This window comes from Acipenser ruthenus, chromosome 20 (genome assembly GCF_902713425.1).
Source record: "Acipenser ruthenus chromosome 20, fAciRut3.2 maternal haplotype, whole genome shotgun sequence".
Classification (NCBI taxonomy): Eukaryota; Metazoa; Chordata; class Actinopteri; order Acipenseriformes; family Acipenseridae; genus Acipenser; species Acipenser ruthenus.
Window position 1 is genome coordinate 20,108,794 of NC_081208.1, and position 24,228 is coordinate 20,133,021.

The following is a 24,228-nucleotide window of genomic DNA, read 5'->3' on the forward strand; positions in this document are numbered from 1 at the left end:
GATTTGGGACTTGAGTTACTTTACTTAAGACTTGACAACAATAACAAATCAAACGCTGCACCGGTATTACGGCTCGTGTTGTACCCTCGCTCTGCCAAATTTTGGATGTAACCAGCCAAAAAATAGCCACATTGTGTTTTTTAAACCATCCAAAAACCAGCACTTACATTTAAGACTTAAATATATATTACAAAAGCATACATAAGTGCTTCATATTTATTTAAAATAAAAACAGGTAAGTAATGTTATAAATGATGTATTATTTATATACGGGCTTTGCTTGTTTTTTACGAACAATTACAGTACACTGCTGTTTCTTAAGTGATGAGATCAAATGCGGTAGATCCACGATTTTATTTATTTATTTATTTTTTATTCAGAAGGTAGTGTAAAATTAAATTGTCCTGAACTGTCGACGTATAGTCTATAAACAAGAAATACAATAATAAATTATAATTATATGTGTACTGATGCAGTTCTTAATTTGTTACAAATTAAAAAAATAACAAAACACGTAACTTTTTATTTCTCCCTATTTTACAATTAAACAAGAACCCCGGTCATTATTTAATGATGGCAGAGTCCTCCAAGCCCACAGATGGAGATGTAGGACTAGCAGCTCCCGCTCGGCGCTGTTCGTTATCTTCTTGTTTTTGATGGCCCTTGTCAGTCCGTCTCGGTATTGTTGCTGTCTTTGCCGCTCCATGATGGCGCTGGTGGGATCCCTCCATAAAGAGCTAGCCGAGACAGTCTCCTCCTGTCGGGTTCTGGTGGTAGGAGCCGGAGGAATCGGTTGTGAGCTTCTCAAAAACCTCGTCCTTACCGGATTCTCCAACATCGAAGTGGTGAGTTGGGAGATATCTGCTGTACCTGCTAATGTAATGACCGTTTTGAACGTCGTTGTCTCTCACTGACTGAAACAAAAAAAGAGGGAAATTAATGAATTCAGTCAGACCAACACAGCGAGAATGAAAGTGACTTAATTGAATGAAAAACATTCGTTAGGCAGTTAGAAAACGCTTATGCTACTTGCTGTGATTGCGTTAATAATATACGAGAGGATGACTCGTAACTCATACTTTCAAAATGTTTAATTAAATGAATATTAAAAAAAAAAAAAAACTGAAAGCCAAAATAGAATTACATTTTTTAAAAATATATTTTAAAATCAAATCATTAATTTAGTCATACGGACATTTAAATTGTGATTTAAAGCTGTGTTCTCCCTGCTGTACAATTTCAAATTTAAAAGCAAATTTACCCGCCATCTATGGCATTGCTGGTACAAACACTTGATAAAGTTTGACAGTATAACACGTAACTAAAACAAAAACAAAAAAATATATGAACATAACTTAAATATTTTATTTAACATCATGTATTCAAAACCATATAGCAAAACTCTACCGGAAGCCAAAGTAGTAGTACAATATTTTAGTTATATCAGTTTTCTATTAAGTGTATGGAAAACTGCAAAGCGGTTTGTAATTCAATATGTTAACATTATTCAGCAGGTTTCATTTGACTTAATTAAGCAAAATTAATTAATTCTATAGGGTGATGCAAAACATTTGTCCACAGCTGTAGCTAAGAGAAAATGTGGGGCACACACTACATATTTGGATGGACCATGACCTACAGTCTCTGAATGGAGAATAATATTCTACTAAGAATGTGTATTTCATCCAATTAGTCTTGGATTGATGGATTGGATACCAAGTTTGGACACAACTGGATGATAATTACCAGACATAAACCCCTTACCCCTAGGGTATTTGTGCACCAATGCTTACAAACTGGTTTGATAACAGGGTCTATTAAAACAGATTAAGTACATTAGGATCTGTTTTTTTTTTTCTTTTTTATTATATCACTTTAATTACTTATAATATGTGGTCACCATAAGAACATGCATTAGCATATGATAATCTGGCAAATTAATTTGGACAACAGTCATGGAAGGTCTGGTAATTGTGTTTTGTAACAAATTTAAACAGTGTATTTATTTATTTTAATATCGGATGCATTTCATTTTCTGTAATTCTTTCCAGATTGATCTTGACGTCATTGATGTCAGTAATCTTAACCGTCAGTTTCTGTTCCAGAAGAAACATGTTGGGAAGTCAAAAGCACAGGTGAGAGAGAACTAGTATTAGCACATGTTTAAGTGCTTGACCAACAAATAGATATTGAGAACAATCTACATTTACCCAAACCTTTCCTTTTTTTTGTGAAAGGAAAAACAAATTATTTGACCTTGCTAGCGCATGCAGAACTCTTAAATGCACCCCTTAAGTTATTAATTTGATGCATCATCACCATTGATTTAATTGAACACTTCTAATTTCTAATTATTATTATTATTTATTTCTTAGCAGACGCCCTTATCCAGGGCGACTTACAATTGTTACAAGATATCACATTATACATTATTTCACATTATACAGATATCATATTATTTTACATACAATTACCCATTTTTACAGTTGGGTTTTTACTGGAGCAATCTAGGTAAAGTACCTTGCTCAAGGGTACAACAGCAGTGTCCCCCACTGGGGATTGAACCCACAACCCTCCGGTCAAGAGTCCAGAGCCCTAACCACTACTCCACACTGCTGCCCTAATTGAGTGTAGATCTTGCACTCTGTCATTGACAGAGCATTCTAAATGTTTAAATCATATGCTACATATGTGAATATGGCCAGTTGCACATTGATAATCATGTTGATTGTATGTTTTGTTTTTTTCAGGTTGCTAAGGAAAGCGTTTTACAGTTTTGTCCCAAAGCCAACATTACAGCCTACCACGATAGCGTCATAAAGTAAGTTGCAGTTAGTATCAATGTTTGTTTCCTGCTAAAGCATAATGTATTTCTCTAAAGTGTTTTTCATTTTCATGTTTTCATTGTTTCAATGGGTTTGGCTTGCAGTCTAGTGCTGGATATAGACTCTTGAGCAATCACTGACGTTACACTGTTTATGTGCAATGGAAAACAATGCATGTTTAAAACACTTTTTTCTGGACTAGGGTTGAAAACCACTGATATGATAAGTGATCAATAAAGCAACTGGTTTCCATGTTTACTGTACACAACAGCTTGCCAGTAGTGTCAGGGTGCAACAGTCTAAAGGGGCCCCTTTAATTTTTAACCTAATGAATTGGGGGGTAAACAAATTAAAGAAAGGGGACTCTTTTTGTAGGGCTGGGACAATGCATCGAATCGTGAGAATAACCATCGATGGTTTAAACAAAAAAAAAAAACATTACTTTACCCTAAAACTTAATTATTGTGTGAGATAGAACTCCTCCATGGAAGTGGAATTAGAATATTTTAATTGGTACTGTATTGAGTTTTTTATTGGCAATAGGCTACCCACTGCAATTGTCTACCATTGAAACCTGAATCTACCAGATCATGCATGGAATTCTGAGAACTGCCTATTACTCGTATATTAAGGTAAATGTTTGTATTCATTAATAACATTGGGGGTGGGGGGGAATCAGCAAAAGTAAAACTACCAGAAAAAATTTAAACTTATTTTTTTAACATAGTACCTGTTCTGCAGCCATGTAACGGTATATTTTTCAAAAGCTTGGTTGCTGTCAACTTTAACATGAAAGATCATGAACATATTTAATTAACATTTAAAAAAAGCATAAAGTAATATTTAAAATGTTATTAACCTTTTGTGAGGAACAGAGTTATGTAGTGTGACCGACAGATCATTTGAAATGTATAAAAAGTTAAACTGGAGATAGACAGGAGAAACGTTTAATTTTTAAATTATAGTCCAACTAAATGTCATTTGCTGCTTTTTTGTGTTATCAAGAAAAAGATTTATCATGTCTTTAAGAAAACTATGCATCGATGGTAGAAAAAAAAAAAAAATTATTATTGTTCCAGCCCTACTCTTTTTGATTCCTGCACCCTGACATTACTGATAAGCTCACGTGTTGATTGCGTCTTGACAACTAGACAATTCATTCTTTGGGTTTTGTTGGCTGATTTAAGTTATGGTAAACTAATGTGTGCTTCTCTTTTTAAAATTTGTTGAGCTGTAATTGAACCAAGCCAGGTGCACCAGTAGTTGCTCATTCCAGCTCTCCAGAGTTAAAAGGACAGTCTTCCAGCTATGTGTGTTACTTGGCTGATATTGTGAGATTGTATGGGATATGGGCTTCCCCTGGGAGTTTTGTAAATATTTCTAAAAGTTTGGAGTGTTTCACGCCCCTGATGGTATTTCAAGCACAGCTGTTTTAGAACACAATGCTCACTATAAGGACAGTTTTTACTCAAGTATTTCAGCATTTTGCATCAACAAAGTCTTAAGAATCAAACCGAACCCTCAGGCAGGAACAGAATGCATTTCCGGAGAGATAGCCAACTTGTTATGAAGCTGTTGGACTATTGTTGAATATAATTGTTATGCAAATGATTTCCTGTGCTACAAATTTTATTTTTTGTTGACTCCTCGCTTCATTTAGAGGTGAATGATGGGCACAGTTTGTTTGTGTGCAGAAGAATGTTTGTTGTGTTGTACAGGAGGTCGTTGAAAATACAACACCATTTATTCTGCAGAATGCAGAGACATAATGGTCTGTCTGGCCTTGTGAAATGTGTAATCTGTACTTTCTTTTTTTCTATAGCCCAGATTACAACGTGGAGTTTTTCAGGAACTTTATGCTTGTCATGAATGCTTTGGATAACCGAGGTATAGTCAATTTACAAAACTGAAGTGTCTGCTGGATCAAATTCAGTGATCACACTAGATAAGAGCATATTGTACATTTTAGCCAGGTCCCTACTGTAATAACCTTTTGTACTCCAAGTTATGTTATCCTTGTTATAAGGGAAAACAAATATTTAGAAAAAAGTTCCTGGTAAATTGCAAATGGTTTAGGATAATAAATAATTCAAAGCGTTGAACCAGTGTCTCAACTGAGGGGTGATTGCCGAATACAACAAATCACATCAATGTGCCCTTGAATTATGCATATATTTATTAGCCAGTGGGTGTGTTCTTTGGTGGGGAAGTTTTAGTTATTTCTGCAATTGTGCGTGTTTCGACCCCCCCCCACCCCCCCAATTATCCAGAAGGCGGCACTGGCTGAAACGTTAGTCTGCTAGACCTGGTTGTTATAGAAAATGTATAAAAAGAGTGTGCTGCCATCTCTAATTGCTTTTGTTAAATAGTGGGGTATCTGACTGACTCAACTTTTAAAGCAAAGTGCAAAAAGAGATTTTCGGAGTGGAATACAGTTTTTGTCAAGCATAATACAGCCTCTTGAGTTGTTTCCTTTTATATGTACTTATTAATGGTTTCTTCCAGCCGCCCGTAACCATGTGAACAGGATGTGTCTGGCTGCTGACATCCCCCTGATAGAGAGCGGGACGGCTGGCTACCTGGGGCAAGTCGCTGTCATCAAGAAGGTAAACCTTCATTTTTACCCACATTCACCACCACTTATCTTCAGCCATGCTCGAAAGTTGAGAGATTTTTATTGTAAACGCACAATCTGCATGTACATAACTCATTGGCGTAATGCTGGCCCCCTTGAGCTGGAATGACCCGCCTGTGTAAAATGTTTAGTTGCAAATTTCTGTGTTTGGGTGGGGTGGGGGGAACAATTCATGCACTGAAGAAATTGAGAATACAAAACACGGGCAGTTTTTATTTATAATAAAAAAAAAAAAAAAAACTTTTATAGTTACCATCAAATAAATAAATCCAGTGAAACCCAAATAACCAAAGATACTGAACATTTGTGGCTGCTTATTTTAGGTGCCTCTGTCATTCGCTTGTAATTGGGAGGCAAAACATTATTCCTGGTTGGTAAGTATTGGACCACTTGGTAAATGGCAAAGGGATCTAAAATAAGCAGCCACAAAGATGCAGTCCCCCTGGAGAGAGGTTAGTTCTGGTTTGACTGTATGAGAAGCGACCTGCCCTGAAACAAGTTCACAGATCTCTCTCTTGCCACACAGGGAGTAACAGAGTGTTATGAGTGCCAACCAAAACCAACACAGAAAACTTTCCCAGGCTGTACCATCCGCAACACCCCATCGGAGCCCATCCACTGCATCGTGTGGGCCAAGTATCTGTACAAGTAAGGAGCTCCACAGGCAATCTGGAGGGAATCAAGAGCGGAATGGCGTTATTACCCAAAATGCTGTGTTAAACTTCTCACCAAAATCTTTTGTGTACGAGAAGTTCTTATCTGTCTTATTTTGTGCTTGTAAATACAAGCTGAAAAGCATAGTTTGATAAGAGTCCATGATCAGGATCTTGCTGGTTTAAATCCTGTAAGTGCCAAATTGCCTATCTTGTCTGGTAGTGGCCCACAGCGATCGCTGCAATTGGTCTTTGTGCTCCTGCGGGGTTAGATATATGCAATGTCTTGTTGCACAATACTATGTTTTTGGTGCTTTGAGTTTCTGTTCTAATATACAATGTACTATTTCTAATAGGAGGCTGTGTGGTCCAGTGGTTAAAGAAAAGGGCTTGTAACCAGAAGGTCCCCGGTTCAAATCCCGGCTCAGCCACTGACTCATTGTGTGACCCTGAGCAAGTCACTTAACTCCTTGTGCTTCGTCTTTCAGGTGAGATGTAATTGTAAGTGACTCTGCAGCTGATGCATAGTTCACACACCCGAGTCTCTGTAAGTCGCCTTGGATAAAGACCTCCTGGTTACAAGCCCATTTCTTTAACCACTGGACCACACAGCCTCCTACAGTTAGCACTGTATCTCTTCATTGGCCTACGGTTTTTATTCATTTGGGTTTTTTTTTGTTTATTCTTCCAGCCAACTCTTTGGAGAGGAGGATGCGGATCAGGAAGTCTCCCCAGACACAGCAGACCCTGAAGCTGCCTGTAAGTTCCATTTAAAAAAAAAAAAAAAATGAGACAGATCTTCTGTAGTGTTGACACCTAACCATTTCACCAGACACATTTTATAAGACATGTTACAAGGCAAAACCTTGACTTTACCTTATAGGTGTGTGTGTTTCACAGGGGAGCCAACAGAGACGGCAGCCAGAGCAGGCGCTTCTAATGAAGATGGGGACATCAAGCGAGTCTCCACAAAAACCTGGGCTAAATCCACTGGCTATGACCCAGTCAAGCTCTTCAACAAGGTACTGTACCTGCAATCCATTCTATCCTGCTCACTTTTTTAATGGAATTCCTTGGTGTCTGTCCCTGAATAGCTTAGCGTTTTGTTGACCAGTACATTTTTCTGCCCCTAACAATAGAGAGGGAAATGCCTGATGAAGCTTATATTTTTAATATCGGCATATGTGGTGGTAAGATTTTTAAATGTATACTAATTACTATACAGTACTTCATATATATGTAGTCGAACTGAAGAATTAAGCTTTCAAGACATTTATTATATTCTAAATAATAAAACTGTTTCTTGCCCTTTTTCCTCCTGTTTCATTTCTGGTTCATCTTTAACCTGCGGGTGTCTTTTTTTTTATTTTTTTTTTTTATAAAAGCTTTTTAATGATGACATCAAGTACTTGCTAACTATGGACAAGCTATGGAAGAAAAGGAAAGCTCCTGTCCCCTTGGACTGGAATGAAGTTCAAAAACTAGGTAAGCTTGTGTATTTGGTTACTAGCAAGACTGCCCCTGCAACCTAAAGAAGAAACCTCCATTGTTGATGGCTAGTGAATTTAAATGCAGTGCTGACTTTTATGAGTCTTCACGGTCTCTATCAGGGACTCGATGGAGGTGCATAAACAAGATGTACAGTTGTATGTTTCACTTTATACTGACATTAATGTGATGTTGGGTTAATTTCCTGTATAAATAAATAAATTGCAAAAATATTACATAAGGACATTAATTATCATTGTATTGAGATTATCTGAATCCCAATACAATGATAATGAATCATTGTATTGAGATTATCTGACAGCCATGGCAGGGATCTATGTTACTGACATGTCTTCTATTATTAAATCTACAGAATACAGTTTGTGAGATTGGTTGATGTCTTTTCTTTGTCTCAGAGGAGAGCAGTGACCTCCAGGTGGAGTCCTCCACAGCAGGGCTGAAGGACCAGCAGGTGCTGGATATTAAGAGCTGCTCCCAGCTGTTTGCCAGGAGTGTGGAGAGTCTGAGAGCCCAGCTGTGTGAGAAAGGAGACGGAGCAGAGCTTGTGTGGGACAAGGTGAGCATGGAATAGGGTTGTTGGTTTGAGTCATTTACTAAACCATTTAACATAATGGGGATGTTTGTAATCAATTTATTATTGTTTTTTAATTGTTGCATCATGTAGTTGTGTTTAGATTGTATGTGTACAGTATTTAACTGGAAGAGACCGTGAAGAAATATTGAATATGAAATTGTTACTTATTATGTAAACCAAAGAACACCTATGTCAGACAAAATTGTAAATGTTTAACATTCTGAGATTATTAAAAAGGTCTTTTTCAATAGCATTTTTAAATGTAAAATGCTGTTTATTTTCTGATAGGAAACTGAAGGATCAACCCTAAACTGTAGTTCCCTTAGAATTAACAGAAGAGTTTATTTTTTGTTTTGTTTGTTTGCCAGTTTACTTTCCCAAGTTTTTCAGAACAGTAAAGTGTGTCTCTGATTGCTGCTCACAGGATGACCCTCCAGCGATGGACTTTGTGATGTCAGCATCCAACCTGCGCATGCACATCTTCAGCATGAACATGAAGAGTCGCTTTGATGTGAAGTGTGAGTGCTCTGCTGTACAGAACCGAGGAAGTGATGCTGGGAAGCAGTGCGTTCTGCACATCACTTGCCCCATCTAATAGAATTTCTTGGTGTTTTAGACGTTGATAAAGCTAAGCTATTTTATGCATTTGTAACTGGTTTCCAAGCTTTTTGGAAGTATTTTCTGTAAGGTTTACTTCAACTGATTTTCTTAACTGTGTGTTTAACCCTTTTCATTCCTGAATTTGTTGCGCTGAAGAAGTAACTCCTTTATTAAGTATACATGAGAACAGGACAATTTTTATCTTTTTTTTTTTTTTTATACACTGCCTCAGACTAGAACCTAGCAGTCCCACAAGGTTCCAGCGTGATTGACGGTGTATGTTAACATACAGCTCTAAGATAAGGAGGCACCTTGAGGTCCTTCCAGGACTGAAAGGGTGAAAGTGGTTGTAGCTCACAAAATGCTTCCATAAATCTTACCTGTCACACACTTCCAACAGCTATACAGATCTGAAATGTGCAGTTTTGAACAGGCAACATTTGAGGAATTAATGTATTTACAAGACCCCCCCCACACACACACATACATATAGTACAGCATTAAAAGCTGTAATTGCAGTTTATTCTTATTTGGCAATGTTTTCAGTACTAATGGATTCATCTTTGTTTATTTCTCTAGCCATGGCAGGGAATATTATACCAGCAATTGCTACCACTAATGCAGTAATAGCAGGCTTGATTGTACTGGAGGGTCTGAAGATTTTATCAGGGAATATTGAACAGTGTAAAACAGTAAGTATCTCCAACTATTCAAAAGTTAACAGTTTAGCAATTAAGTTTGTCAATGTACACGTATGAAAATATAAGTGTATCCCTAAATTAATAAATGTGTTTTAATGCAAGGTTATACTGTAGCCTAAAACACCTGTGTTCTAAAACCAGATTTTTTTTATTATAAAATAAAAACTAAAATGAAGATACTTGGGTATGTGTAACGTTTAGCATTAATTTTATTTATTTTTTTAATTTGTATAGATCTTTTTGAACAAGCAGCCAAACCCAAGGAAGAAGCTCTTGGTGCCGTGTGCGCTGGACCCTCCCAATGCCAACTGTTACGTGTGTGCCAGCCGACCGGAGGTGACAGTCAAGCTGAATGTGCACCAAACACTAGTGCTGAGCTTGCAGGACAAGGTGAGCAGGCTCTTAACCTTGAGCAGTTAGGATTGTAAGCTCTGTGAACTACTAATCTTACTAGAGCTATTGGTGCTACTTAGCTCTACAAAGGATAGATGTAGTTAATGTTTGCCATTTTATGTACCTGACTACAGGGATATATTGGTGGAAGCATGAGTCATTTTACAAATCTTGTATGTGTATATATATATATATATATATATATATATATATATATATATATATATATATATATTTAAAAATCCCTCATTCAAATGGGATTAAATTTGCAAAGGACTTTCTCATTCTCAAGTTATTGTGTAAGATGTAGGTCTTGGTGATTTTGTACTTATTTACTGTAGTTTTAATTGGGTAATTACAGCAGTGACGGGCGATGTATGTTGCTACATACTAGCTTCAGTGCAGAGAACAAAAACAAGCTTAAATGTGTTGTATGTCGTTGATCTGTGCTTTAATCATTTACTGAATGTTGCATTTCAAGTCATGCTTTGCCAAAGCACACCTGACAGTGCTAGTGCTTTTTTTGCCATAATTCTAATGATAAAACAAGCAGTTCTGTACCAGATTAAAATTATTTTGTTTGTTTACCAAAAATCTTTCAGATTTTGAAAGAGAAATTTGGCATGGTGGCTCCAGACGTTCAGATTGAGGATGGTAAAGGGACTATTCTGATTTCTTCAGAAGAAGGAGAAACTCAAGGTAAAGCTGTGGTGTGTGTTTGTGTGTGTGTGTGTTTGTTTTTTTTTTGTACGGCTGTAGAATTTGTTTTATTCCAGTCAGGAAATACATTGCGGTCCTGATAGTATTTAGCCGGATTTATACCACCCAAATGAAAACATTTTAAATGAGGATTACATTTAACTTTACTGAACCCTTCATTTTATGTTGTGTAGTTATTGGGAATCAAGAATATCATGCCAGGGATTGCCCAAGGTTGTTCACCTAAATACCTTTTCACAAAACCTGAAACCTGGTAGAAAGCTTGAGATAATGAAGTTCCAGAACCCTAATTTTAAAACAAGTTATATAGCAACTTTCTAAAGGGGTCATAGCCACAAAATAAGAGTGGCTATCTGTCAGCATCAGGTGACTAGTTAATACAATGTATACAGCAAAAGTACGGTAAGATCTTTTTTTACTTTTTCAAGGCAACTTCTATATTCACACTATACTGGATTAAAATCTAAAGCTTCTGATTAGAGATATAAACAGAATCTGTGTTTGCTCTATTCCTTGTGACCTGTGTTTTTTTTTTTATTTAGTATTTAATCAAACTTTAACGTGTAAAATGACAAAATCTGAACTTGTTTACATTACCCATGTATGTTAATACTAATGGAAGGGAGGCTTACTCGGGTTATAACGTTGTTACTAAACAAGCATATTTAAACTATCTACACAGTGTTTAGATCCACTGGATGTTTCGGTTGTAGGTTTATCTAACTGATGGAATATTAATGAATTTCAAATGTTTTGTCTCAATTAATGTGACTCCAGATCCTGCCTGATGTAACTTTCATAGGCCACTAGATGGCACTCTGTTATGTGAATACATTTACGTTATAACAAGCATCACTGTGTTTGTCTTTTTCCAGGAAACAATTCCAAGTGTCTGTCTGAATTTGGAATCCGTCATGGAAGCCGGCTGCAGGCTGATGATTTCTTGCAAGATTATACTCTCTTGGTAAACGTCCTTCACTGGTAAGAGCAGGATTGGGACCTTGTTCTTTTACTTACTGTAGGGCCTTGTTACTAAATGCTGTCTTGAACAGTGGCTGTTCTGGTTTAAAAGCTTTGTCAGTTACTGATTTTATGAGTGAGTCATGCAAGTTCATAGATTTGAAATCCCTGCTGTTTTTTAACTTGTGTTTTCCCCGTTGTCCGTTATATGTATTAAATAATGTAACAAAGTGCAAGTTTAGTATCACCACTGAGTCAATGTCATGTGTTTGTTCTCGCCAAGATAGTCCTCGCCCAAGTCCTAGCTACCCTGAGTTTTATTTTTGAAATGACCAGGACACAGTTTGCAATCTGACCCATGTTAAATGATGTGGTCCTCCCTGATACAGTAGATGCATGAACTCCTTATGGTAAATCCTACAGACTCAGGTGAGACTTTCTTTTTGTGTAAGTGCAATCAGTTCAGAGTAGATGTTGCCTGATTCTTGGCACCTGATCCTTTCAATAATATACAGTACCAAAACAAGACTAGTTCTGAAATGCAGGGCCAAGTGCAAGACTAGTGAGTTTCCAACCATGTTACTTTGTCCTGACTTTGCTATATTCTCAGTGAAAATGGTGTTGACTGTTTGTTTTTTTTCCTCTTTTTGTTTCTCCAGCGAGGACCTGGGGAAGGATGTTGAGTTTGAGGTGGTTGGGGACACCCCTGGAAAGCCCATAGAGAAAACTACAGAGGAGCCTGCTAAAAGCATCGCGAATGGCAGCGATGATGGTGCGCAGCCATCCACTTCGAAAGGTGACTGCAGGCTGTTTCATCTCACTGATGACTAGAACCTGGGTTATACTACTTACTGTGTTGTCTGTTTAAAACACGCAGAAAGAAATACAAAACTACTGATTTAGCCCTTTGCGGTCCATTTATTAATCTCGCGTCAGGTCTAATTAATTTTCACACGCGCAGTTAATTTTAGACGCGCTGTTTAAAAGTATTTTTTCCACAGTCAAACGGGTTTAAATGGCCCTGCATATCAACAAAGCACTCACTAGGCATCTCCAGCCCCGCCCCACCCTTTCGTTTGCTATAGCGTTCACCTATGTAAGAAATAAATAATAATAATAATAGTAGTACATACCGATCGGTCATCTCCGGATCACTCGTTTTATCACCAAACTCCTCAATAATGCGATCCAAGTCATTATTTTATTACTATAACATCTCAAAAAAGCTCTGCAAATGTCCGTGTTTTCTGTGCGCTGATTCAGTCAGCCAACTTGTTTACTTACGACCCGCCCCGTTATCTGATACCAGATACCATGTATGACTATTCATGAGATACGCCTTTTTTTTTTTTTCGACTTGTCTCGGCTCTTGTCGCTCCCACTCGGCAATTGAATGGTTTTCTCGGCTTTTTCCAGAGAAAAAACGACTGGAAACCCGTTTTTTGTGTTGCTATAATGATGTCGGACCCAGTCCGACAAAGGACCTGTGAGGAATAATTGCAACGTCGGACCCAGTCCGACAATGGACCGGAAAGGGTTAAAGGTATTCACTGAAACATTTGTCTGCTTGACCAAGTTTGTGTTGGGATAAACGTGTATGCGTCTGTATGTACGATTATTGTATGATTTATTGCACTTTTAGCTGTGCTTTAAACCTTAATCTGTACATTGGAAGGCACTGTAAATGACAGAGCTGTGGCTTCAACTGCAATGCACGGCTCATCTATTACTGTGGGGTCTCTGTTTCCAGCTCAAGATCAGGATGATGTGTTGATTGTCGACTCTGAAGAAGAACCGTCCTCCAGCAGCACCGACGTCAACATGGAGGGCCCCAACCCCAAGAGGAAGCTGGAGGAGGGGCACGAGAGTGTCCGAGCCAAGAGGATGTGCACAGACCCACCGGCCGCACAGCAAGAAGATGATGACATCATCGCGCTGGACTAGACTGCCTCACGGATTGCGTTATGTCTGTAATTGGGCCATGTGTACAAATGTCAGAAGAACGCTGTAAAATGTTAACAAACACCCCTTCACTTTTCTAACCGCCTCACTACTGTTGTGTACCGTATATGTGCAAATAGGTGTGTGTGTGTGTGTGTGTGTAGTTGCTTGTATTCAGAACTAGTAGTGGAAGAGGTTAGAGACTATTAGAAACTCAAGTAGAAGGCTTTGTGTGGTCTTTTTTTATCACATTTATTTGAACAACCTGCCACGCTGTAGTATAGTTAATGTAAAAACATCTTTGCCCCCCATGTTGAGCATTTACACTCGACCATATGTGAGCTTCTGTGAATTTCAGCTTCATCTAGAACAGAGGTTCCCAAACTTTTGATTGCCGCGTACCCCCTTCCAGACCTATCAACTGTCTGCGTACCCCTAGCATACGGATTTATATTTTCATGTTGTTTTTAATGTATGCTTTCATAATACACAGATTTATACACATACACAATAATATACTTACAATATAAATGACTATAATAATATAATTACGGCTTCTGATTTTAGGGTTTAACCGATAAAACACCCCTGATACAAAAAAATAAATAAATATGTGTATAATGAACACCAGAAAAACACTGGAAATATACTCAATTCACATAACTCAAAAACCTAATACATAAAAAACAAGACAAACTACCTTTCCTTAACTTGTATTGATTAGTTCTGAATACTTTCTCGACTGGAGGCTTGTTCGCGGGATTTAAAGCTATATTACAGTTAGGATACGTAGGATTTAAAACAGAATTGCAAATTGTGGCGAAATGTAAAAAAAATGCCTAAACACAAAAAACCCAGAAGAATGTGTCCGTGACCACAGGGATTTCATTGTGGAAGACAACAAAGGAAAGAAGGTACAAAGTGTGGTACTGTACAGTTACTACTTTGTGACAGAAAAAAACCAAGCATTTTGTAAAGTACAGTAACAGAAAACAATAATTTCCTACAGTACATAAAAATCGAAAGCTCTGAAAAAATGATTTGCATAAAAATCGAAAATAGCTCATAAGCACCAAAAAAATGTAATTAATAAAAAACTAAAAACATACGTCATAAATATAATACATTTAATTCGTGTTGTACAGTTATTGGTGGTGAGAGTTCTGTACGTCACTGTCCCTGTGTATCCTTGTTCTCATTGTTACCTCTTGGAGGTTTGCAATAAACGAGCACACCACAGCATTGATCCCAAGTGTCCCGCTGCTGCGAGATTGTCTTGCATGGCTCTGTTTGTTTCTCCATTTCTCTGAATTTCCAATGCGTTTTAAAGTTTCGTGTGAGTATGACAAGTCTTATGAAAATGCAAAAAAACAAAACAAAACAAAAATGTTCGCCATTACACAATTTGTCACGCGTACCCCCTAAACACGTCTCGCGTACCACAGTTTGGGAACCTCTGATCTAGAACACCGGCACATTGGCCAAAATATGAATCCAAAGCAGTAACTCGCATATTCACAGAAAATATCATCTGAAATGTCTGTTTGTACAATTATACAACATGTACATATTGTTGGCAGTTATATTTTAACAAACATGTTGCCCTTTCCCTTAGTTTACATTTTATTTTATTATTTTTTTTTTATAACAAATGCCCCAGCTTGTTAATGACCAGGCAGTTTAAAAAATGTCAGAAAATGTGCACATGTTTTGAGAATAAATTGGCAGCAGTACAAGTAGTGGACAAGTTACAAAAGCCAAAGGGTGTTTAGTAATGTTTATATTTGTATCAAAGAAAAGCTGTTTTGCAGGTCTTGAAGTCACGGGTGGGTGAATGGAATGGTTTACTCTTCACAATGTATGCTTTTACAGCTGGCCAGTATTTGGTGCACAATTCTGTTTTTTTGAAGAAATATGAATTGTTAATTGGAAAATCATCTTTGAATAACTATGTACTGTATTCCTTTGAATTTAAGACTCCTACGAATTTCCCACCCTCAATTTGACGAAAAAATAAAACATCAAATAAATATGCATTCATAAAGTTAAAACCTCAATTACGCATATGGAGTTTGCGGCCGTCTGCTGTCACACAGAGCATTACAGTTATGTGCTGCTTCTCATTTCCAGTTGTGATTACTCGCATGTGTTTTTCTCCTTTTCTTGGCAGTCGGACGTGTTGCTGTTTGTGTACTCGGGTAGTCATGTCTTTTTTTTTTTGTTGGCGATTTTTAAAAAGTGCGTCTTAAGTTCGAAGGAATACAGTATATTGAGTGGAAAGTTTCTTTTTGCCAATGTAACTGAAGTAGGCCCTGCCTAAAGAACTGATATCCATGGCTGTTATTTAAAAAAAAAAAAAAAAAAAAAAATTTAAATACGCACACAAACATTTGGCCCTCTTGGCACTAAGAACATTAGCTCTGGGCCTCCTTTTTTATTGTTTTTGTTATGTAATTCTTTAATACAGGATATGCACGCATTTCAAAGGCAACTTTTTATAACAAAATCTGCGACTTCCTGGTACCTAATTATTTTACCAGTTATTTTAATTTTGCTGGATTCAATTTTTAGTGTTGTGAAGGGCTGACAGCTATCCTTGTGCACCATAGCTGAACATTTTTACACCTATTCGGTGTAAAGAGGGAATTTTGATTAAAATCTGATGTTTGAAACACGCGCTTTCTCAATTTGAACCCGTCAACAGCACTGTTTACATATCTGTGAAACACTTTTTTTTTTTTTATAACCAGTTTATTTTTCAGTGTACAGGTATACAGCTAGGTTACAATGATGCAAGCCACTTTTTTGTGTGTGTATTGTTACTGTGCGTTATTTATATTTCACATTTTTGTAAAACACAACTATACTGTACCTCTTAAGGACCAAATAAAGAACGACTAAATATTGGTTATACCTGTGGCTTTAATGATTGGAGCATTGTCTTTTAAGAGGTGAAAGTACATAAGTGAGAAATTGACTATTTTACTATGGGGTGCTCATTTGCTGGTTGTTTAATTGTTTTGAGATGTTTGTTTCTACCAAAAAAAGACAATGCACTGGCTCAAATCCGATATGTTGAAATGTTTGTATCATTAACCACATACTTGTCAAGCACAACATATGTAAACAAGTTTATGGTACATTTACAATACAACACAAATAAAAACATTTAAAAATACTTTTTTGAAGACGTGTACTATAAAATCACCCCAAAACATAGCAACTATTTTTAACATCATATACACAGATAAGTTTTTTAACCCATCACAAAACTTGTAGCTATGCTGTTCTTGTTGTCGAGCAGCAGTATGCACATGTATTCTCATACTGAGTATCACATAGAAAAGGCTAAGTAAGCCACTTCAGCATAGCATGACATCAGCAAATAAATTGATCTTTTGAATGTGCAAACTAAGTATGAAGGCAATAAGAGAACACAACTCCTGTAGAGGATGCAAATTACCATAGGGGGCGCCACCTACACAGCACATACTCCATTTGCTGGTAGACAGTCACCAGCCTAATCACTGAAGTGCTACTTCTAGTATTATATCCCAATGCCCTGTACGTGTATATACATAAAGCATTAGCACTGGTTCCCATTTGCTTGTGTTGAAGGTATGATGGTTACTAACTTGTTTCTTATATATAAATTATGGACAGGTACAATTCAAAGTTTTGGTATAAAATCACTAAATGTGCTGTTGGTCACAGGGCCTGACAACAGCAAGACCATAGGAGTGAAACTCCGCTGCAAGACAAGAAGTGTATCTGCATATTCCAAACTGATATAAACTTACATTCTAGTGCTAACAAGGGTTATGAAAATTAAACCTTGAACTATGAATGGTATCTTTTTAATGTTCTTTTGGTGTCTTGCATTATACTAATACGGGACTGTAGTTCTAGATCTTTAGAAAACAATTAACTGTTTGTTTACACGTAGGGGATAAATTGCAGTTAGTCTTGTGTCGAATACAATGGAAACATGTGACTTTGTTTTGCTATTGTTTATAAACCGGCTTAAAAATATATATGACTACCATTGACAATCCCATAGCTATCGGCTGTTTTACAGGCGTACTGATACTGTAGCAAAACCGTATTAATAATGATTGGCATATTATCTGCGTATTATGGTAATGGTATTTAATGGACAATGCTAGCTGATAATTCTTATATATATATATATATATATATATATATATATATATATATATATATATATATATGTATACGTAAGTGAGCCAGGTGCAATTAAATGATAATCATTGGTTGTCATGGAAACAAAGCTGTGACCTAAACATAGCAGCCCAGGTGTAAAAGATGTCAGACAGCCTTCTGCTCTTTACTAAACTACTGTATACCTTTTCAGCTGAGTCGAAATTAAGTGTTTATCGGTCCATTTAATTTAGGATTTCACATGTATAGGTGGTTGTAATTTTATTAAAACGAGCACACCACCGTTTGGTAAATGTACATTGCAGGAGCCGAGTTACATCAACCAGTAATGCTAAGGGGTTAAACTGATCAGCATATACCCCCAACCAGGACGGCACCGACCAGCGAGCGCCTGCTTATCCCGGGAGTACCTCTAAATTAAATGGTAGCTGCAGTCCAGCAGGATTCATTCATGCTGTAAAATCTTTAAAATAAAATCAGATGTATCTTATGCAGGCGTGGTACAAATTAATAAAACCACACCTCAGATCACTGCAATAGGCATTGGTATATGTGTAAATGTTGACATAGGGAATAATATATTCAATATAGGATATAGTTATTCGTTTAATATGAACTAACCTGCTGTTAAATTAGTCAAGTGTTTTTATATTAGAATAACTTTGAAACTACAAGGTATTTATTAGCTGTGTAACAATTATACTGTATTGTAGTTTATAACCACGATGTTCACTCTAGAAACATTAAAGCAATGTGGCAATGTGGGGTTAATAATTTTAAGGGTGCTTAAATACTACATGTGTGCCTAAACTTTAATGAGCGCATACGCAAAACATGCGTGTTCAAATGCTGTGTAAAATAAGATGTTTTATGAAACGTGTGGAGTTTCTCGCCCCTCTCCGAGCTCGTTGCTATCATGGTTTCGCTTCAACATTCCACAGAGAAGCAGCACACCCCGTCTCCTTCCTCGCATTCCTTCCTCAGAAAAAAAAGTTCCTTTATTCTTTTTGTCAGCTCGTAAAAGCTATTGAAGCACAGTTGGGGTAAGTGGCCTGAGACATTCCAGCTATCCGTCAATGGTTTTTTACAATGTTTTTGGAAGCGATACGCCGTTGCAGGTTAAAAAGCTCAAAACCTACAAGAGAAAATTCCTCCGCGCAGCGCGCCATTGACTGCATAGACCTTTCAACTTACTAAAGACTGTAGTTGACAAACGTTTTCGTTTTTTGAAATCATTTGGAAAAGTGATTTGTGCCTCAGATCTCTGAAGGACTTGGCCGCGCAACGAGTTTAGATGTGGGGGTGGCGAAGTTACATCGTTGAAAGAAGGACTACCACTGATATATATATAAAAAAGACGGCTCCCTACACATTTCCCTGTGTTGTTGTAAACTGGATTTGTGATCTTAACTCTGTAGTTTTCTGACTTGTTCTCCGGGATCAAAACCATGGAGAAGTATGAGGAGGATATCGGATTGAAAGCGAGTACGTTCATGGAGAACCTTTCTTTGTACGAAGCTTGCAAAGACGGACTTTACAGCGGGAGAAGGGACCTGATGATAAACCACGATTTGGATTTTTCGGGACAGATGATTACGAACCACAAAAATAAAACGGTGAATGGCAACGCACAACAGCAGTACCACCCGCAGCAGTACACTGGCGAAAATTACCAGGCTGGGAATAAAGTTTACAACGCGGTCCCTTTGCGCCCAGTCAATGGCAACAAGGGTGCAGCTTCGGATATTTGCAACACACAAAGAGAGTCAGCTTATTGTGAAGATGGCCATTGCACCAAATCTGAAGTTGCCTTGCCGTGCTACAGCGGGATTTCCGAGAGGAACCGGAGGTATTCTTTAGAGGCGCAGAGTCATAGGTACAGCACGGTGGGTGCATATGACGGAGCGGTCGTGAACAAGCAAGCATCCTTCTCTGTCTACCCTAGCTCGGGCACCAGGAGCAACAATGTGTGCGCCAGTAGCAGTCAAGACGGCAGGTACAATGCCACCAGCCCCAGGTCTAGCCTGGCTTCTTCCATGTCTTCCCAGGAGCAAAGCAAGCACACGAGCCCCAGATCGAGCATCAGTAGCCCCAGGTCGAGCTTGGTGGTGCCCGGGCAGGACAAATACACCAGCCCCCGATCCAGCCTAGTGCAATACGACGTGAGCAGTGTGCTGAGCCCCCGGTCTAGTTATGCAAGCACTGCCAGTGATACCAGCAAGCACTCCAGTCCCCGGGCCAGCTTAAATAGCTACGATTGCGGGAGCAAGCCCAGCAGTAACCGCACCAGTGGCATCAGTATGGGGTATGACCAACGGCACATCAGCCCTAGATCAAGCACTGCAAGTCAGTACTCGTGCACCCCGAGTCCGAGGTCCAGTTACTCGGATTCGCGCTATGTGTCGTCTGGAAACGCCGAGCATGAAGGCACAATCGTGCATGGCATGCCAGTGGTCAGCCCCCGTGCGAGCATCTGCAGCCAGGAAGGCGGCAGCAGCAGACCAGGGGTAGCAAGCAACTGCAACCCGTGTGTGGTTAGCCCACGGTCCAGCATTTCTAGTCACAGCTCTAGAAGCTCCCGGAGTTCGAGGGGCTCCATGAGCGCCTACCCGGACCTTCAGCTGCCCTCGCCCAGGTCATCCATCCTGGGTCCGGGTTTGCAGGAGGAATCGGTGGTGAACGATTTTGGAGATAGCAGGATCTATCCCCAGTCGTCCCCAGCAAGGCACGAACAGCAGCAGTCTCAGGTCGGATTAAACACAGACGCGGCCGCGGGTGTTCCAGCACCTTTTAACTACTGCTGCCCCGCGAAAGCCTCGGCCCCGGCGCAAAAGTTTAAGCTGCCTTACCAACTCGCCCCTTCCCGAGAAAGTGGCCCAAGCCAGGCAGAAAGAAGACTAGAAGCCCTGACATTGGAATTGGAGAAGGAATTGGAGATGCACATGAAAAAAGAATATTTTGGTAAGTAATTACAATCTCTCCGTATACTTACAGATACATTTGTTGCGTTGCCCCGGTGGTGGGCTACTGCTTGAGAGTAATTTAGCAAACTCTTCTAAAATATGATATAAATAAGGGTGTGTTTTTGAGGGATGACGAGGAGTCATTGCTACAAGTTTACAACACAGTGTTTAGATTGAAATCGCTTCAATTTGTATTGCAAAGGCCTGTTTTCTCACAAGAGGACCACAGATTTTGTACATTTAAGATTCCAAGGGTTGCTCGAGTAACGGATACATAACATTTGTAATTTTATCGCGAGACAGTCATTTATACTTTTCTTTCTGATTTGAATTATACGCTGTGTGATCAAATTCTGCACATATATATTCAACTGAACCAATGGTCTCTTTAGTGGTGTAGTAGCTTATGGTACATTTCACACGGTATTCTACACCATTATTTATTTATTTATTTATTTATTTATTTATTTATTTATTAGCAGACGCCCTTATCCAGGGCGACTTACAGTTATTTCAAAATATCACCATACAAAGTATCGCCTTACAAAATATCACAGTATGGAAAATCACATTACAGAATATCACATTACAGTTAAGTTATAAAGTAATCAATTTAGCATTTACAGCTTGAAACATTCAAATAGGAATACATACAGTGCCGCAGAAACCTCAGTCGAAAAATACTTACTTATTCTGTGTGATAAGACTTTAATAATACATTGCTTTTGCATAAAATAAGTAAGGTGACCATATGGCTCAGTGTTAAGCGGGACAGGTCAGGCTTTTCAACTCGCAACCCAATGCATTCTGGTAAGGGTAGTCCTGCTTCTATTAAAGGCATGGTACCTGAGACAGGTAATACGTACCATAATGCACTGGGTTGACAGGTAAAACGTACCAGAATGCAATGGGTTGTGAGTTGAAAAGCCTGAACTGTCCCAAACTGTCCTGCTGAACCCATATGGTCACCTTAAAAATAACCCAATAGGGGGGCCTCAAATTGGGGTCCACAAAGATTGCTCAGGGGGCTCCAGGAATTGGAAGCTTCTGTTTTGTAAAACAGCACTTCTTTCTAATGCACAGAAAAAATGTTCTTTGGCTGTTGTGGCGAGACGTGCCTTGAGAAACTCTGTCAAAATTCTTTTTAAAAAGGGTTCCCCCAAACAGAAGAGGGGTGGGAATCAGACAGGACACCTACTGTAGTCAGCAGTGTGGAGTAGTGGTTAGGGCACTGGACTCTTGACCGGAGGGTTGTGGGTTCAGTCCCCAGTGGGGGACACTGCTGTTGTACCCTTGAGCAAGGTACTTTACCTAGATTGCTCCAGTAAAAACCCAACTGTATAAATGGGCAATTGTATGTAAAAATAATGTGATTAATGTATAATGTGATATCTTGTAACAATTGTAAGTTGCCCTGGATAAGGGCGTCTGCTAAGAAATGAATAATAATAATAATACTGTACGTTTTGCCTAGGAGAAGAGTTAGAGAGAAACTCCCTAAACAGCCATCTCAATCCTCTTTATGTTGTGTTTATTGATAGTAGATTCCTAGCTACACACAATGATTGCTGCGCTATGCAGGCTTGCATAAGGTCTGTCTTGCATTATTTTCTGTACTTTGCAATATCCCAGGTTGTACAGCCCAAACTGCAGTATGGTACTTTAGTTTTGAAATTTGAACTCTCATATTTCTGAAATAAGGGTTTTTTTTTTAATAATCTTAATAAGCACAGTAACATCTTGGTTCCATAGATACTTGATTTAATGTGAGATAATAATAAAAAAAATGTTTTTGATTACTGTCAGATAACAGTACTTGGCAGCCATATTGAGGTCTGGGTTTCTGGGTTATAGACACAGCACAATTTGAATTGCTGTCTTCATATTTGGTACAGAGCTGTCGTCTTCTGGGATTTTCTTCGTTAAGTGTCTTTGTTGTCCAGTAAAAGTGAACCGTTGCACTACAACAGTCTTTTAACCATATCATGATACAGGTCACATGCTTTAACTTAGTGCTTTTACAGTTGACCTATGTTATCTAGGATTCTTTCAGACACTTTGTTAGTTAAATTCCACTGTTGTCCAGTAAAAGTTAACCATGTCAGTAATACAGATCTTTTCCGCGGGTCCATTTTACTTCATGTTTTCAAACCATTCTACCACAGATGCCATTCTTGCATTATCCTGTCGAGACCCTTCTAGTTCAATATTAGTCACCCGTAAAACATTGTTCAACTACAACAAGCTGAAAAGAATTATGCATCAGAACTCAAAGTTCGCAATGCAACGTTCTAATTGTTTGGTTATTCATTCATAGTGTTTGCTTATAGTTGCAGCCAATACACTAACCATGTAATTCACTGAGTGCACCACTATATGTATATAACACAAACGTCAAATTGTGTTGGTGTGGAACAGCTGTTATAAATCACTCACACTCCAAACTGATTCACACCCCACTTAATATCACTTTGGGAAACAAAAGCATAAGAATCGAATGTTTACATGTAAGTGGCTTACAGTATTGAAAGATGGAGTGAATCAATCCATGCTATAATTGGACAGTAGAGGTGACAAGGCCCATGATATAGGATAGGGATCATTCTCGCAGCCCTGCAACTGCAACATGATCTTTATTAACCAGATAGAACTATGAACACAATGATAGCATTCCAGACTGATGTGTTTGTAGTACAGTACAGGGCTGTAGCCTGTGATATTTCCTTATCTCCTGCTGGAGGTGAAATCCCCTGTAAAGGGGGCTTATAGTACATATGTCACACTTCCTACATTTGTGCATACATCTGGAGAACTGCTTATCTAACTGTCATGAAACTTGTTATTAACAGTATTTACAGAAGCTATTGAGAGTCAGATTCCGGAGATATAAGATGGTGTCTGTTCGTCTGTATGTTACAGTTTTGCATATATATTGAGAACCGCTTATCCAATTGTCCTGAAACTTGTTATTAACAGTATTTGGTATAAATATTAGATTCTGGGAGTGACTGTATCCGTCCATCTGTATGCCACACTTGCATTGTTGCATATATCTGCAGAATCGCTTATAAAAATGTGATTCAATATTTAATTGCTAATTTGTACTTTATGCTATTCTGGGCTCTTGATATATGTCATGGTCCTCAACTTATTCTTCATACTGATAGCTCTAATTCAGAATGTACTGTCGCGGAGGAGGTGGTTCATACTGATAGCTCTAATTCAGAATGTACCGTCACGGAGGGGGTGGTTCATACTGATAGCTCTAATTCAGAATGTACCGCCGCGGAGGGGGTGGATCATACTGATAGCTCTAATTCAGAATGTACCGTCACGGAGGGGGTGGTTCATACTGATAGCTCTAATTCAGAATGTACCGTCACGGAGGGGGTGGTTCATATTGATAGCTCTAATTCAGAATGTACCGTCACGGAGGGGGTGGTTCATATTGATAGCTCTAATTCAGAATGTACCGTCGCGGAGGGGGTGGTTCATACTGATAGCTCTAATTCAGAATGTACCGTCGCGGAGGGGCTGGTTCATACTGATAGCTCTAATTCAGAATGTACCGT

At 38.5% G+C, this 24,228-nt stretch overlaps 2 protein-coding genes and 1 long non-coding RNA gene across 3 annotated transcripts in view; 2 read left to right on the forward strand and 1 right to left on the reverse strand.

Moving 5' to 3' along the window:
• Window positions 1–403: 403 nt before the first annotated feature.
• LOC117425463 (SUMO-activating enzyme subunit 2-like) lies at window positions 404–16,424 on the forward strand. The gene is made up of 17 exons (XM_058993613.1): window positions 404–845; window positions 2,052–2,135; window positions 2,751–2,821; window positions 4,648–4,712; window positions 5,331–5,431; window positions 5,987–6,108; window positions 6,805–6,872; window positions 7,014–7,135; window positions 7,499–7,598; window positions 8,018–8,178; window positions 8,621–8,714; window positions 9,376–9,488; window positions 9,732–9,887; window positions 10,493–10,589; window positions 11,486–11,591; window positions 12,230–12,366; window positions 13,321–16,424. The coding sequence occupies exons 1-17, from the start codon at window positions 657–659 to the stop codon at window positions 13,512–13,514; spliced, it is 1,980 nt and encodes a 659-aa protein (XP_058849596.1). The 5' UTR covers window positions 404–656; the 3' UTR covers window positions 13,515–16,424.
• Window positions 508–1,422, reverse strand: LOC131698904 (uncharacterized). The gene is made up of 2 exons (XR_009307898.1): window positions 1,262–1,422; window positions 508–914 (listed from the first exon to the last, which is right to left on the reverse strand). It is a non-coding gene; the product is annotated as an uncharacterized LOC131698904 (long non-coding RNA).
• A 2,183-nt stretch (window positions 16,425–18,607) lies between the features above and the next one.
• Window positions 18,608–24,228, forward strand: part of LOC117425390 (Wilms tumor protein 1-interacting protein homolog) — a 37,858-nt gene continuing 32,237 nt past the window's right edge. The window contains exon 1 of the mRNA XM_034042284.3: window positions 18,608–20,654. Within this exon, the coding sequence (XP_033898175.3) occupies window positions 19,142–20,654 (1,513 nt within the window). The 5' untranslated portion in view covers window positions 18,608–19,141. The remainder of the gene's footprint in view (window positions 20,655–24,228) is intronic.